Source organism: Osmerus mordax, chromosome 7 (assembly GCF_038355195.1).
Source record: "Osmerus mordax isolate fOsmMor3 chromosome 7, fOsmMor3.pri, whole genome shotgun sequence".
Lineage (NCBI taxonomy): Eukaryota > Metazoa > Chordata > Actinopteri > Osmeriformes > Osmeridae > Osmerus > Osmerus mordax.
In genome coordinates, this window is record NC_090056.1 from 14,586,517 (window position 1) to 14,603,330 (window position 16,814).

Below are 16,814 nucleotides of genomic sequence, written 5' to 3' on the forward strand. Positions count from 1 at the left end.
AATAAGGTTTTGAAGTTTAGATGTAAATTTGTGATTTTTTTATTCATTAATGCATTTAGATTTTGGTTGTATTGTGTTGTAGTGTATGTTTTACAGGCTGTAAGGCTGTAAAACTGTTAGTTTTGATTAAAATAAGGAGATTTAACCAGAACATTACCAACTGACTCTTTAGTCCATCCTTAAATTTGCACTGGAAGATTAAACTACATGGATAAAGAAATTTCCCAGCTAAAATTATATCAGGCATTGTAACTGTTCATCATTCAGCAACCTGATACATTTGAATAATTTCAGGATTTTAGCATCCTTTTTGTTATTTGAAATTTGTACACAAGAGAAACATGTTTTGGTGTGGCTTCTCTGAGGGACCATGATTGACATGAGGAGCTTTTTTGGTTAGGTTTAGATTTAGAAATAAAGGCTTACTAACCGCCTGTTTAATGATGCATGTGTTTTGTCATATAATGGATCAATGAAATATTTATACGTTTGAAATCCAGTCTAACCACAAGAGGGCAATGTTTGATCATATCTCAACCCAGCCCTGCAGTCCTGGATAGTTTGTTTGTCCACTGACTGAATGCCATGACAATGCATGTAACCTGTGTGGCTTGGTTCAAACAGCTTTGAATCAGTACTTTAGTTTAGTTTTCTTGGATCTGGTAGAATGGGTTGCCTGCTGGGAGTGCCACAGGTACACATCACATGACTCAAGCTGTGTTGGTCTGTAAACACTGTGGCTGTGAACCACTCGCAGGCATGACACCCACACAGAGAGGAGAGTGGTGTGACTGGAACCATCACAGATCATTGTTCATATTCTACAACCTTATATATTTTAGTAACTTTTTGTCAAATGGAAAAATATTCATCTGTTTGCAATTTGTTACGCAATCAATCAAAACCCAGAGATTATTTGTGCCATTGTCTAGTGTCCCCAAACTGATTGGTGATATCTATGGATAGCTCTTGTTAATTCCTTATTGTGAAACAACTGCAACCTGGGCTGTTGAATGCCAAGATGGCATTTACCTCACATGCAGGCAAACAGCAGCTACAAACGTCACCTCTGTGTAATTAAGCCACATGTGAACCACAGGGCATATCATGGCTTGCTGAATTAACACCCAACACACTACTATGAAATGGAGAGGAGCCCTTGTCGCCTACTGTAGGAGAGACAAGTAGGTTGAAACAAGACCTCAACTTTGTTCTACAATAATGAGGGAACAGCTGAACAGAGTACCAATTTGTTGGAGGTCCTTTGCCAACCTGACTGATGCCTCTCTTCTTCTCTCCCCCTTAGTTTCTCTCCATTCTCACTTTTCTTTCTCTCCCCCTGCACAACTCCCCCCCCCCCCCCCCCCCAACATTCAGTTGTGTCCTTGCTTTGTGTTTTCCAATCTCTCCCTCCCTCTCTATTACATCTCCGTTTTTCTGCAAGCCACATGTCAGGCACACTCACTTGTCCTGAGGTGTGGAAGGGGTGGGATCATTGGTGGAAATGACTCTTGTGTTGCATTCCGCCCTGATAATAAAACTGTCACGGGGGGACAGCATGATGACTAGATCACATAGGCGCCCCTTCTGTTTCTTTCTTTTTTTTCTTTCTTTTTCTATCTCTCCCTCTTCTAATTCTGTGCTCAAAAAGAACCTCCTCTGCAATGTTATTATAATCTAATAATTCATGGATTTCATGTTCTGTTTTGGAATAGCTCAAATGCATTCTAATGTTTTCAATATCAGACACAGCTATTGACTGTGGTTCCATCCTCAGAAGATGCATAAAATCGAATTTAATTTGCAGTAGCTGCTCTGTTTCACAGAATTCACAGCTGAGCTCATGAGAGAGTCAATACAAAGCATGTCCTGAATTTTTTTACGGTGGGCAACATGTAATACATGGTTTATGAGTCTAAAAGACAGTTTATCAAAAATGGTGTTAATGCTGAATTCAAATGTTGCTATGCTATCCATATCCTGTTTGACTTATTTAACATATTTCAAGTTCTATTCCCCCTTTCTCTCCCTCTGCCCTGCGCATTTCAAGTTATTTAATTACCATGAGGTAAATTTCCCTGTGACACACATAGTTCAAAACTAAACAGAGGACACTAATGAATGCATAAAGATTTGCGATTTCATTTTCATTTCCTCAAACCTTTTTGTGACAGTGTATGTCAGGCGCCATGTGGGGTGTCCTGGCACATTGAGGCGCCACACATTCCACCCCAAACATGGCAGCAGCGCGGGGCAGATAGGGCAAGCGGGAAGGGCTCTGGCCCTAGGGTGACAACACAGGAACCAAATGTGGTTGGCGCTAAAAAGTAGGACTTGAAAACTTCAGATATATTGTATAAATCTCTCTGTGAGGCAAGCTCCCATCCTACTTCAAAACAACGACAACTGTAAAAGCTGTGTAACTTGTTCTTTGCATTTAAAGAATTGGCATCCATCTGCTTTGCAAACACGTTGAGAAATCTCTACCTTCACATCCTAATGAAAAAGTCACAGAAATTTCGCAAAGGCTAACAGGAATCACCATAACTGATGTTTATATTTATAGGACTTCCTGTTTACCTTCTTATTTCTGATCATAGCTGACCTTTGAATGTGACTTGAATTGTGAAAGTCACAGTCAGTGCTGTGTTACTAGTGGATAGAAAACAAAGCCACCTGCCCACAGGGCAGACATTGAGCTCAGACGACCATAGGAAAAGGAAAGGTTTGCCATTATGGAGATATAATGACCAGTATGTGTCATTATTTGAACCATTCAAGACTAATTATTCAAAGGTTCTAAGCATTGTAATGCTTGCACAGTCACCCTGTGGTAACTGTAATATGTTTTTTTCTAACCCTTCACATTAGCATTTTACCTTTGTAAAGGCAGGTGGTCACAATGGCCTCTCCTGCCAAAAGACAACGAAGCACTTTGGGTGGAGAGTGGACAAGGCGTTTGTCATCATTACTACATGTTGTGTCTTGTACATTAGCCACAGTGGGGGTGCTTCTGGCCCCAGGTTACGCCATTGATATCTGTCACAGAACCACAGGGGGTAGCATGAGGGAGGGCGAGGTAAAGAGATTTTAATGACATTGTAAGCTGCTCTTTGGATTTAAACTTTAATGCATTGTTTGTTAGGAGGGACATCTAGACACAGCCTGTAAAATGGGTGAAAATGTATCTTGTATGTGGGTTGCTAATTGGTTGAATAGCTCTTATCCTTCTGGAACAGAGTTTGGTTACATGTGGCCAACCTTTCAATGCTTTAAATGAGGGGAAGAAAGTCTAAGATATTAGTGAAAACAGACCATTGGCAATTAATTTTACTAACACGGTATTGCCAATACAGTGTTTCCTGATAAATTCATTGCAAACTGAGAAATAAGGCATGTTGACTATGCAGTCTGAGCTTGCCTGACTTCATATTTTGGGCTGATAAGTAGGCTATTGTTTGCATCTCTTTCTCTCAATACAACACTGGCACAATGGATAAAATAATGAATATTGTATATTTCAGAGTCTATCTGCAGTAAAAAGGAGATGGATGTAATTAAGTAAAAGACACTGGGAAAGTGTGGAAGTGGAAAGGGCATTGGGCTCTTGCAATACACTGAATCAGCTTATATTGATAAAAACTCATTATAACTTCAGACGGTCATATCAGACCAATGACTTGAACAAACTAACCTAGTTTTAATTATATAATATATAATTATATAGCAACTGCAATGACTAAGCTCAACACCTGTCATCAAAGTGGGTCATTGGTAATAATTATGGGAATGTAATTCTACAATCCAATATTACACTTTCTGTAAGCCTTTTCTAGATGTAGATTATTAAACAGTCATTGGTCTGGACATGCATTCATTACCTTATTAAAGAAAAGACTTATGAACCAGAGGGCAGTGACAGGTATCAAGACAGGTATTAGAAGAGATGGAAAAATGTATACAAGAATCATATTACAAGTATTCTGTATGAGTAGCCTTTAGAAATGTGTCAATTTTTTTGTCATGCCTTATTTACATGACGCATATAAATAGCATGATCTAATGCTAAATATATGCAACAAGGTCTCTGACACGTTAAAATAGCCTTATCTTTGTGAATGGTGCCGCTAGACAAGGCTATGATGTAATCGGCCTGGAGTACAGCTCAGAGTTGGGAAATGATGAAGCTGACATGCAGTCTGTATCCTGATCAGATCCTCTACCTGCTCTTAAATTTGAGATGGGAAGGTCAGAGTTCAAGACTGGCCTCAGGTTAGGATTAGAGTTAGCATTACCATATTCTTTGTCTGAGTTATTAGGTGAGGTCTTGTGTGTTAAAATAAAATTGGGTTCCTTGGCCTGTAAAGTTCATCCCTTTATGAGGTCACTGCACACATCGTTTTAACCTTCCCAAGGGACAAGCCTGGTGTCTCCCTCTACAAACACACACACACACGTACACTGACCGCCATTCATATGTGCACACACATGTACACGTTCACACTTCACATGAACACACATACGCTTCAGACTTGAATCATGTAAGGTAATGGTCTTTCTGTGAATGAGTCATTATAAGGCTGCCATGGAGAATGCACGTTCACTCTGTTCATAGTTCATACATAAAAAATAACCTGTGACACCGTCTTCAAGTATCCTGTAAATCTGTCCAGTAAAGAGTCACCAAGATTTGCCACATTGTTGAAAGAAATCGTTTTGTAACTGATATTTTTAGCATCATGGTCAATGATTGACTACAAGTGGAAGTGAAGTGTTCACAATGTATGATGTACACCTTAGGCATCCCGGTCTGTACTTTAAAAGAGTGTATCCGGCATGGTGAATGTTCTTGGTCTGCTTCAGCAATCTCTGCGATAACAGTATCTAGGATGTGTCAGGGAAGAGCATGGACTGGCAGACAGAGATGGGTTAGTTGAGAACATCCTTGACTGTCTCTCTTCATTCCATCACTAATCAGGTGATACATTCTTGGCATAGGTTGCATAGCTATATCATATGTTTGTGTAAGTGAAAAGTGACTGCACTGTTGTTTTCATATTCATTACAGACACAGGCATTTTATTAGTAAGATTTATTTTTGGTTTGTGAAAGTAACAGTGGAGATAGACAGGAAATGAAAGGGAGATAGAAAGAAGAGGACATACTGGAAATGGTGCAGGCTGGAATCAAACGCGGGCCCCTGCAGTAAGTCCTAGGCCTATGTCATACATTCTCTGTCCAGAAATGTATATTTTATATTGTACATTAAAACAGTATTTAGCTATTTGTTTAAAGAGAAATTAACAAGTAAAAAAATGTGTGTCCTAGAACTGGTTCAAGATCACACTGATACGAGCAGAAGGTGTAGGTGACTCTGCTCTTTCATGTTTCACTCAGCTCAGTGTGTGTGTGTATGTGTGTGTGTGTGTTAGTGAAAGTGTGTGTGTGTGTGTTACTGAAAGTGTGGGTGTGTGTGTGTGTTACTGAAAGTGTGTGTGTGTGTGTGTGTGTGTGTGTGTGTGTGCGTGTGCGTGTGTATCGCCACACGAGCCATTCCAAGTTTCTACACCTCAGAGCCCATCCCCCAAGTGAGAAGGGGACAGAGGGCAGATGATGACTGATTACCCCTGTAGCCTCAGCATCTGAGAGAGCACAGTGGGAAAATGGAGGGGGACTAATTGACATTTCCCCTGCCTCTTAGTACAAGGAGCTATCATGCTAAATTGACTTAGACCTCAGGGCACCTGGAAACAATAAACTTTCATATTGTTTCTTAAATAATAGTTTTCTGGCAGATATTTAAAGGGATTTGGTCTTTGATTAGGGTCTTATATTCAACATTAGACTGTTGTTGATATATTTCGAAGTATTCATATCAACAGCTTTGTCCTTGAAAAACCTGTACCCTGTACCCAGAACTGCAGTAGTACCATGCGTTCATGCTTTTACAATATATTGTTTTACATTTGTAATACAATGAATTAAACATTACAATGTACTATACAATACAATGTATTACATTTTTTATGATGTTGGTGAACATTAAAATCCATAGGTGATTGAACCACATGACTCTGACAGTAAGCTATAGCAGTGTGACATTTAAGCAGCTGACCTGTCACTCAGAAGAAGAATCTGTGATCTACCACTGGTTCCCCCTCATTAAAAATGTTAATGAGAATATCAATGCTTTATCATCTAAATGAGGATATTCAGTGAACTGGAACAGGGTGAGACACCTCAGAGTTGTTGAAAGGTGAGCTTGGGAATCATAGGCTAGAGAGACTAAGAATATGACTCATGAGATATATGAATATAATAAAGACATGAAATGTGCAGTCAGGCATAGCCCAGCAGTTTGCGAGATAGATATAGGGTATAAACTGTAAGTGTGCACATAGATTTGCCATATTTGTCATCGGATTTCACATTTCATTCCTGTGTGAAACTCTTAACTCTGTATTAGAGGATTTGCAGATGCTGTTAAGGTCCCCAGAAGAGACTTCACCAAGAATTGCGTGTGAGTGGTTGAATGGGATAATGCAGATGTATGTTTGGAATCGTGCTTTATGCCTCAATAACCAGCACCATACACTCTACTTATCCACAATGCATTGCCAGCCTGAAGGCATTGAACTTTGAAGTGAAACCTGTTCCTGTATCCATGGATACAAGGACAATTGTCCACTTTTTTTTTACTCATAAACTTAAGCGTTCACCTAAAAGGCAGATAAATAAATCCTGAAAATATGTTCCTTGCTCATGAAAATGATAATAGCCTAAGTCTGAAAAGACAGTTACTTCATTGTTTTTTCCCTATTTTAAGGTGTGAGATTTGACTCATGTGTTGCGATTTTCTTTACTTTTGGATCATGTGTCTGACTTGTTTAGCGGATAAAGATGAATGAGAGGGTTAGAAAGAGAAAGTGAGTGGGAGAAATATTAACTATACCAAACCTCAACAGACTTACTGTGTGACTAGTTATTGATATGATTCAGACATGAGGCAAGGACGGGATTCTATTGCCCTGTCTGTGAAGTGAAAGAATAGGTTTTTCATCCACCTCCTCTTCTGAAAACAATTCATAATAACTATCCTTTATAATCCCTTTATAATCAACTTGTTGAGAACTAACAAATAGTTAAAACCTAAAAAAAACTTTTTACACCAATTAGTAACTAGAGAGGGTACAATTTCTGGGGAAATTGTAGGGTGTGCTTGCTTGCGTCGGTTGCACAGGGGTCCGTTTTATAATGACATTTTTACAACTGATATTTCTGTATATTTTATATAAATATGCATACTTATTATTTATAAACATTACATAGATTTAAAAGCATTTTTTTGCTGCTCATTTACAACTGAAAATACGAGTGAAGTGTAGAATGAAATAGATGTCTTCTCATTTTCCCTGCAAGAGGCAGCCTAGCTCATCGTTGAATCAAAACGAATAAATTTGGCAGACGGGTGTAAAAATTGACCTAATCTCTATGACTTAAACGTCCTTTTAAGTTTTCCCTTATCGTGATATTTTCAGGCATTTAGCCTACTCATTGCATTCATTCATTAATAAAGAACCCCCTTTGAAGATTATTCTATGACGTTACCGGCAGTAGAAGATGGAATCGCGATTCAAACAGTACCATCTGCTAACTGAAAATATGCCCCCCAAAACGTAAATAAGCTTGACATTTATTTAGTGGAAGATCGCTCATTCACAAAAAGCTCACTGGTAGCGATCATTGTCAGTAACAACGCAAAATGCGATATAGCCCTGTGTGGAGAAGCTGCCCCGGTAAATTGTACTACTACGGTACAGTAGCCTACTAGACTACTGCTGTGTTCGTCTTGGTAGCGATTGCGTTGGTTGAATTGGATCTAACGTTCCGTTGTACGGTTTAGGCTGAAATTAATTATTTTCATGAACAGATTGACAAAGTTTAGGCTGTGGCAATGAAGTTCAGGTTAGTAGTTAGACTTTTGATTTAAGTAAGGGGAGTGCCGAACATGTTCTGTCGCCGTTTGACTTCCTACAGCTGTGTAGATGTTTTTGTAGTGTCTCGCGTAGGCTACAGCGTTGCAGTGAGCTACACTGGTTTGAAACCACAGGTAATTATAATTTCACCCACAAATCGTTTACTTGTAATCTAATGTCATAATAAATCCTACAACGAAAATGTATTTGTGAGGAATGTTTATTTTAACGATTGAAAACAGATGCATCATAGACCATAGACATGTCTATGTCATAGACCACTGAAGTATGTGTTGCCCGGGCAACAGAGGCTAATGTCATGATGCTAATACTTCAGTGAAATAGTAGACTACTGTTTCCGAAAGTATATGTACTTCCTTAATAATATCAGCTTATATTGTACATTACACATCACAATTGTGTGTCATATCACAAAGTAAAATGAGTAAATAGTTATCACCCTGGCATCTTTGCTTGTGGCGTTTCTGCAGCTGCCTTGCAGTAAAGCTGTAGTTAGCCTAGAAATCCCCCAAGTTAACAGATGCGAAACGAATGTTCTGCCAAAGGTAGTCACGCGTGTTTTCGTGACGTTAGTGACGTAGTGACGTTAGTAACGTCAGTGACTGTGGCTAGCAAATTAGCCACCGTTAGCTTCACTTTTCGCCTCAAAAACTTAACTTGAGCCTAAACCATGCAACGGAATGTAAATCCCAATAGAAGCAACTCAATCGCTACCAAGACGAAACTTTTGACACCTAGCTTGTCTATGTAGGCCAAATATTGACTGATTTTTAGGGGGGCAAAAAGAAATAAAAATAATAATAATAATATATATGTGAGAGAACAAAGGTTGTGCCCTTACCGAAGGCAAAGCACACCCAAATATGTACATGAACCAATCAATGAGGCTAATGCAGATGCTGTATAAAGCCACAGTCGGAGCTTGACAACTAAATGGACATATCCCTGCTTCACTAGACCAGGGAGATCAACCTCATACAGGGGTTCTGGATTTATTAATTTATTGATCATGTGAGTGTTTACAACCCATTAGTAAAATTGATAATTGAAGTATAAACAGTCAAATGGAGAGCGTTAGCTCACTCTTTTAAGGAGAACTGGTAAATAATTATTGCTAAGCATGACGCAGAAAGCGAAAGGTAAACACTGAAGCGAACAAACTACACTGCCTCGAACAGGCTTAAGGTGGTCTGTCATTTCATTTGAGTGATCTTAGCATCTCAAATGCAACATTTGGTTAGATGCACATATTAATTGAACCATAGCAACCTGCAGCGCCTAAAACGTTTGGCATAAAGTAGCCTATTTATCCACTCATGACATGGGTATGGCAACAGGGGTAATTGGGTTGAGGACTCTCAGCGTCACCGTTTTAAGCACATGTCAATTGAGGTGGAAATTAACTACACTCCCACGGATTTGTCTGTTAAGATTAGTCACGCTTCATTTTTGTTGGGCCTCCGTGACGAAATCAAGACCGCTATAAAAGCGCACCTGGTTGCCTTCAGTTTCCAAAGGAGTAGGCTACAGGAGGACAATCAGTTAGTTTGCTCTATTAACAAATATAACAGAAGGATACAAATTGCACTTGAAAATGGTTTCATATATACCCTTTTGTTGTTTATCTGCACTTGTACTCCTTAACTTAGTAGGAGCCAAACCTGTGTCCAACCTTCAGGTAAGTTGATGTGCTGCACACATAGCCTACGTACAATTAATTTGAATTGAAGCCTTTGCTCAGTATCTTAAATCATGTTTTCCTCGTCAGACCCTGAAACAGCTTCTGGAAGAAGAAAGTAATGTGCCATATTACGATTCAGAGGAGACGGTAGAAGCAGGTGGCAAAAGCTTGAATACAGAGAAGGCGAGTTTTGATGCTGCAGAAGAGCGTCAGTGGGACTTGAGGAATTCTGCGCTGGAAGGAAAAGAGAACGCTATCGCGCGTCTACTTACTGATCTTATGACAACCTCCAAGCGTTCGTGGGGCCGATTCAAGAAGGGCGGCTTGAGAAGTTGTTTTGGCGTCCGGCTTGAACGAATTGGTTCATTCAGCGGGCTTGGATGTTAAAGAATAATAGGTATGGCACCTTACTCTTAATTTAACTCGTATTTTTCACCTGGACGTGTACCTATAGGTTACACATAGCCTACTGCAGGCTATGTTTTGCCAAGAACACTTGTGAAGTGCAATTGATTGTCATGACATTCTTAACCAAGGCAACCAAGTGCATCTCGCCATATGTTGCTTACGGTGTCATGTTCTTTCTTTACAGGTTTGGATGGTTGCGGATCGGAGCACAAGAATCTGGGCTACCCTTACTTGAAATCTGCATAAATATGTACCTCTGCAACTCAGAGTATTGACTGAGAGTTTACAAATTCGCTATAGTGATTTAAGTTATTTAAGTTTGTAGTTTGCATTTGGCATATTTAATGGTTGTTAGAACTGTACATCCTAATTTTCACATCATTTGGTTCTGGCTATATTCTATGTATTTATCTATTTATTTTATTGTAAAACAAAGTAAGGTGTGAAGACATGCTATAGAATGTACTGAGGCGAAATAAATATTTTGCATAATAGAATATGTGGTGCGTTCTCATTTATTATTTTGTGACGTCTGGTTGTCAGTAGCCTAATTTGACAAAGATTGCGTCAATCATTTACAACTCTATTAACATGCACATTTTTGTCTGGCGCTTGTTCTGCCGACAAGAGATCTGGGGAGATATTTTATATTTCCATCAGCAACAGCAGACAGCCACTCATCACAGCTTTTTGTCTGGAACAGTAACTGTTATGCCATAGATTTACACAAAAAGCCCGTATAACATCCACGAAAGAAGATATTGCCAATAGTCAATCAAACGATTAGTTGTGGCAGAGGTTGTTTGAGTATACTGTGGTCTAAATAATTTTCCAAACAACTATCAAATTAAAAGGAAGTCGTTTCGTGCGCATACAATTTTAGCTGTTTTTGATAAGTGCCATACACGAACATACGACCGATTCATGTCTTAAAACAGTACAGGGGACATCAAGTGAAGAGGACACAAAGTGTATGTTGTTATTGTCATGGCAAAGTTACATACTTTTATGGGATGTATTGTGTAATTAACCATGTGCCAGCCTTAATGTTCAATAGTTTACAGTGTCATGAACCAAAAGTGAAGACATGTATAGAGGCTATTGATTGTATTCATACAAATTCCTACATAACATTATTTAGGCAAGAAAATCACATTTGAAGAGTAAGGAAGGACTACACTTATATGGAGTATTCATTCACCTGCAGGAGCTGATCCAGTAACTGGACGACACTTTGACTGTTAAAGAGTCAAATTAAGTTAATCCATCAGAATCAAGACGTTGACTCATCCGAGATGGACAGACAGTTCAAATAGGGGTTTCGGGGTCAAATTGAGACAATTACCGTACACCCAATACTAACAATTTCCCCTGAAAGCCAAATGGTAGGCTATTACGCCAGAGTGGTCTTATTGGTTTAGCGGACTGTCAGAATTCAACAGCTGTTTCTGTTACCGGACTGGGAGAATTGGGTCTGTGAGTGGATTTGGATGCAATAAAAACTGATAGCTAATGGTAGAATAAAGCACTAAACATCCAACCCACAAGTTGCGTAATGCTACCTTGTGCAATACACGTTTGTTCAATGAAAAGGCGCAGATGCGTAAAAGTTTCTTTACGCACAACTATCTGGATGGAGAACAGATCTGACGAATTAAAACAGATGGATAGGTAGGCTACAATTTCAGCCACATAGGGATTTCTGAGAACTGAATGATCCATTCTCAAACACCTTATTGCTTCATCGGAACTCTTCTAATGCTCTCGTGACTCCTTTGGACCAAAGTAAGAAAGTCTTTTTCAAAAGAAAAATGCAATTTTCAAATCAATAAAGCGTTTGAATATTAAAATATTTGGTGTTATTCAGTCACTTAATGTCCAACTTTGCCTAACCATGTTTGCATACATTCAACCCAACAGAGCCACTGGCATCAGGGCAATCGTTTCACACCCATGACAAAACCCTGCTATACCATGCAGTCATAAATGTTAGGCAATTATACTTATTTTATATATTCCAGTCTTGACGGTTACAAGGTAACATATGTAGGGGTACAGTTGTAGGACTTCAAGCACATGTATATTAAAGAAGTGGATGTTATTTTTATACTATTTGTTGACATCATCCTATAGATCACATTCACAACCATAATCCTCACTAACTCATCCTCACTAACTTTTACAGTTGCACTATAGAGAGCATACTGACTGGTTGCATCACAGTGTGGTATGGGAGCTGCACAGACAGGGGTCGAAAGGCCCTACGTAGTGTGGTCAGGTCTGCTGAGTTCATCATTGGCCGGAAGCTCCCAGCCCTACAAGACACCTACCACACATGATGCCTCAGGAAAGCTGGCAGGATTGCAAGAAACTGTTACCACCCATCCTTCAGTCTTTTTACCCCGTTGCCTTCTGGCAGGCGATACCGAAGCATTCGGTCTCGCACACGCAGACTGGACAACAGTTTCTTTCCAAGGGCCATCAGGCTTCTGAATGGACATTGATATGGACACTGATACACTTCTCACTAGCCACTTTGTCACTTTCAGCTACTCTACTACTATCAGCAATATTGCACTATTGCACTAATTGTACCCCACTTGTCTCTAGGTTGGCATAGGTTTATAAGGTTAGTAGGCCTATAGGTTATTATGCATATTAGAGGTTTGGTATACTGTACTGTATATTGTATATCATTTTGTATATTTAGGAGGTATATTTTAGCTTATCATAGATGTAATCTATGTTAAACTGAATACGTATATGTTATGTTATGCCAGGTTGCTTTGCGTTGTCTTGTTCCAAGAATTAAAAGACTTGAACTTGAACTAATAATCCTTTGTTCAAATTTCGATTGAATTCAAGTTTTTCAGCAAGTCAATATTTCCCCTGTTAACTGAGGAATAAGAAATATAGTCCAAACAAAACATAATTTTGTTTGGACATATGATTTCCATACGATTACACAACCACTAGATTTACGCAACTAAATGATATATTTTCTGTTAACAGTGGTAATACAGCAACACTTTTGCTAAAAATATGGTGCGTAAAAATCCCTTTACGCATGCTTTGCAGCATTCGGTCAGTTCATTTGGCGAACATTGTAAATCGCGTTTTGAAGGCAATTGGTGATTGCATCACACATTGACTACCACTAATTCTAGAAACCAACACAAATGGGCAGGCCTGTCATATTACCAACCCTCTTGGCAAATAAATACGTTTAAGATACGCAAAAGATGATTGCCCGGAAGCTGCGGAATGTCAACAACTTCACAGAATAGATGGTTCATTACTGAAAGAATGCTTCTTGAACCACGTAGCCTATGTTAATGACTATGTCATAGGTAGACTATGGCCCATATCTAAGAGACAACGCTATAAAAGGAGTCATTTCCGACAGCTACCCTTATCATAATCAGGTGTTAGAATTCAACTCAAATTCTTGGCATAACTGTGCGTGTCAGACTTTAGTATAAAAGACCATGGTTAGTGTAGAGTGGGTATTGAGACAACCACAAGAGAAGAAAACCCAAGAGAGGAAGGTTCACCTTTATAACGCCGAACAAAACAAAAAAGATGCAGCTCTCTAGCATTCCCCTTCTCGGCCTCCTCTTCTTCTCAAACCTGCAGCTATTTTGCGCATATCCCGTCTACGACGGACTGATGACCAATGATGACATCGACGTCTTAAAGGTAAGTTATTGGAATGTTTTGGGATAGTAATTATTTAAATATTAATAATGATTAGTCTAGAAGACGCATTCACGCTGAACTCAGTCTTTGATTTTGCTTTACAGGAGCTTCTTTCCAGACTTGAATCCATTCCTGAGCGGAGAGAGCAATCCCAAACAGAATTGGACAACGTGAATCCAGAAAACACCGTATTGATGGGGCAGGAAGAGAGAGGGCAACCGCAGACAGGACTGGACCAGGCCGTGATCAGGGCGTTGCTCTCGGCACGGGACTTAAAGACTGTCCGAAACGACTCAGCATCAAAGAGATCCTCGGGCTGTTTTGGACGACGGCTTGACCGAATCGGCTCAATGAGTTCTCTTGGATGCAATACAGCGGGAAGATTCAGTACGTTTTATTTGTATTTGTGATGTTTCTGGATGTTCTGGTGTGCTTTCTGGTTTCAAGAGATTTTGACATTCATAGACTCTGAGTATTTATATTATGTTTTCTCTATTTGCAGATCCAAAGAGGAGATGATGTCTTACCAGCAATACAAGGACCTCCAACGTTATTACATACCAAAGCTGAATGTATTCATAGGCTATTTATTAAATGTATATTTATTTAAATGTGTTAATCGCTTATATTTATTTGAACTGATGTGAGATTAAGTTGCCATATTATTTTCTGTACCACTAAAATATTCAATAAATGTTTACATTTGCGCATATTTATTTTGAGTTGTGTATTGGATGGGTTACAATGAAAAGTCGCCTATGAGCCATGATTTCACGTAATTGACGTTTCAGAATAGACTGAACAGCCAAGACACTGGATGTACGCAATAAAATGAAACACTAAAAGGACAACCAGAACGAAGCATCAGTGATAGTGATTAATAAACTCATATAGCGCAATTATAAGCCTTGGAGAGTGAATGCCATTAGGCAACGTATTATAAACCGACCAATTAAGAGTCTTTGTCCCAATTATGATTAGTGAAAGTAATGTTCACGTGGATCATTCGATGGAATGCCCCATGGCCAAAGCTTGCCTTTTTATCATCCTGTGTAGGTGTCTTCCGCTGGTTCAGGATGCACATGGGCTACTTCAAAAGTGGCGGGTCACAACTGATAACCCCAGTGAGCTAGCGCTGAGTTTCTTTGTCAGGATAAGGAAGTGTCACATTTTGGTGATGAAAGATTACCTTTTCAAAGACATTCCACAAGAGCATATGATTACACAACAAACACAGATTCCTTTGGCCCATCTTTGCAGTCAATTAAGAGTGTCCTGCTCTGAAAATGACAACAAATCCACAAGACTGATGAAAAAGTACATCTACTATGGGATGCACACAGTCTCACAGATAGCTTAGGACAGCCAAACAGTGTCACAACTTTTCCATATCTTAGGTTTCCTCCCAACGTAACCTGGAAAGATTCCAAAAAGGGTTTGCTGTCTATAGATAGAACAACAGACCTATTTTAACCCACTATGGTGTATTAAGGCTTGAGCGCAATGGTTGGTATTTGTGTATCTGATGCTGCATTCCTGGCAAAGCACGCCATGTCTGAGCTCAGGCCTGTGCTGCTCCTGAGGTCAGGCTACTGTTTTCGTGTCTGAATCATGTGTATCCTCACATCCACATACACACGTCACCCACCACCCAGCCACCACTTGAAAATACATTTTACTAACAGCCTTATCAGGTTGAGGTGTTGGAATGCACTTGAGACAATCCATGAAATGATGAGCCACTGACACCAGACTGTCTCCTGTGTGTGGGTGTGCATGGGTGCAGAGACTATATAAACAGACCAGCCTTCTTTCCTGGGCACTGCAATAGCCAGATTCATACAGGGGATCAGGGATGATGAGGACGGCGTTACTATGGGGTATTCTTGTTCTACTTTGTCAGCAGGTGCTTGTGAGATCCCATGTGGTGGGCAGGACTTACTCAGCTAATGACCTGGCCCAGCTAAAGGTAGATATGCTTTCAAATGTACTGCCTGATCAATGGTTCATTTATATTACGAAAAGGTGAGGGTGTGATGTGCTGTGTAATGCACTGTGCCATTATTTCGGTGTTGATTTGAGATGGGAGTTGCACATGCCATAAATACTTTATTATTATTATTATGAAAATAAAATGGTCACATAAAAAATAGAAGACGTTGAGATTTATCCGAAGCATTTATAGTCTTGTCACTAAACCTGGTTTCCCCGTATGATCACTAGAATCTCCTTGAGCGCTTTGAGGAAACCATGGTGGCTGTGGTCCAAGCAGAGGACCCTGTACCAGACTATGAGGAGATGAACCCCAACCCTGAGCAGAGACAGACTAACCTGGGATGGGACAGGACTCCAGAAGAGCTAAACCCCCCTCCAATAGAACCCAGGGAACCAGATGAAGGCCACAGTCGAACGCAAAGCCAGAAGAGTCGTTTGCAGGACCTGCTCATGGCCACGAGGAGTAAGCTGTCCGGGTGCTTTGGGGGAAGGCTGGACCGTATCGGGACCTCCAGTGGTCTGGGCTGCAATGTTAGAACAGGTACTGTAAGGTTGCTCAGAAAAATGTGTTGTGAAATAGTTTATATCGTAGTTCTGTTTTTTTTTTTATTATCCTAATCCCCTTCCCTAGGGGAGGCATCTTGTCTTTTACCAAGCGTTTATAGTAATTGTTACCATTACCAAGTCCTTATTGTAAATAAGTTGTTAATTAACCTGCCCAGTAAAATAAGGGTAAAGTAAATCAAAAGCAAATAAGAAGTGATACTTTTTGTCATGTTCTCACTCAGGTAGGCTCATGGACAAAATACCATACTGTACCAACATTTTTTTTTTTGGTCTTTCTCAATTTTCCCCTTTAGGATAGAATGACCAGGAAAGTTTCCCAGGATACAACGTCATCTTGAGGAAAATAAAACCTTTGGGTAAAACTACTGTTCCACTGCTCAGATCGATTCAGAATCAACCTTTTCAATCAATTCAAGCATTTTTGGGGGTTGAGGTTTGGAGAGCAATCCTACAATCAAAAGAAGTTC

The 16,814-nt window shown here is 39.7% G+C and overlaps 2 protein-coding genes across 2 annotated transcripts; both read left to right on the top strand.

Annotated features, from left to right (window-relative positions):
- Positions 1-13,654: 13,654 nt before the first annotated feature.
- nppb (natriuretic peptide B) lies at positions 13,655-14,408 on the top strand. The gene is made up of 3 exons (XM_067240572.1): positions 13,655-13,785; positions 13,890-14,172; positions 14,288-14,408. The coding sequence occupies exons 1-3, from the start codon at positions 13,669-13,671 to the stop codon at positions 14,302-14,304; spliced, it is 417 nt and encodes a 138-aa protein (XP_067096673.1). The 5' UTR covers positions 13,655-13,668; the 3' UTR covers positions 14,305-14,408.
- A 1,232-nt stretch (positions 14,409-15,640) lies between these two features.
- nppa (natriuretic peptide A) lies at positions 15,641-16,645 on the top strand. The gene is made up of 3 exons (XM_067239076.1): positions 15,641-15,754; positions 16,009-16,321; positions 16,641-16,645. The coding sequence occupies exons 1-3, from the start codon at positions 15,641-15,643 to the stop codon at positions 16,643-16,645; spliced, it is 432 nt and encodes a 143-aa protein (XP_067095177.1).
- The last annotated feature ends 169 nt before the right edge of the window (positions 16,646-16,814 follow it).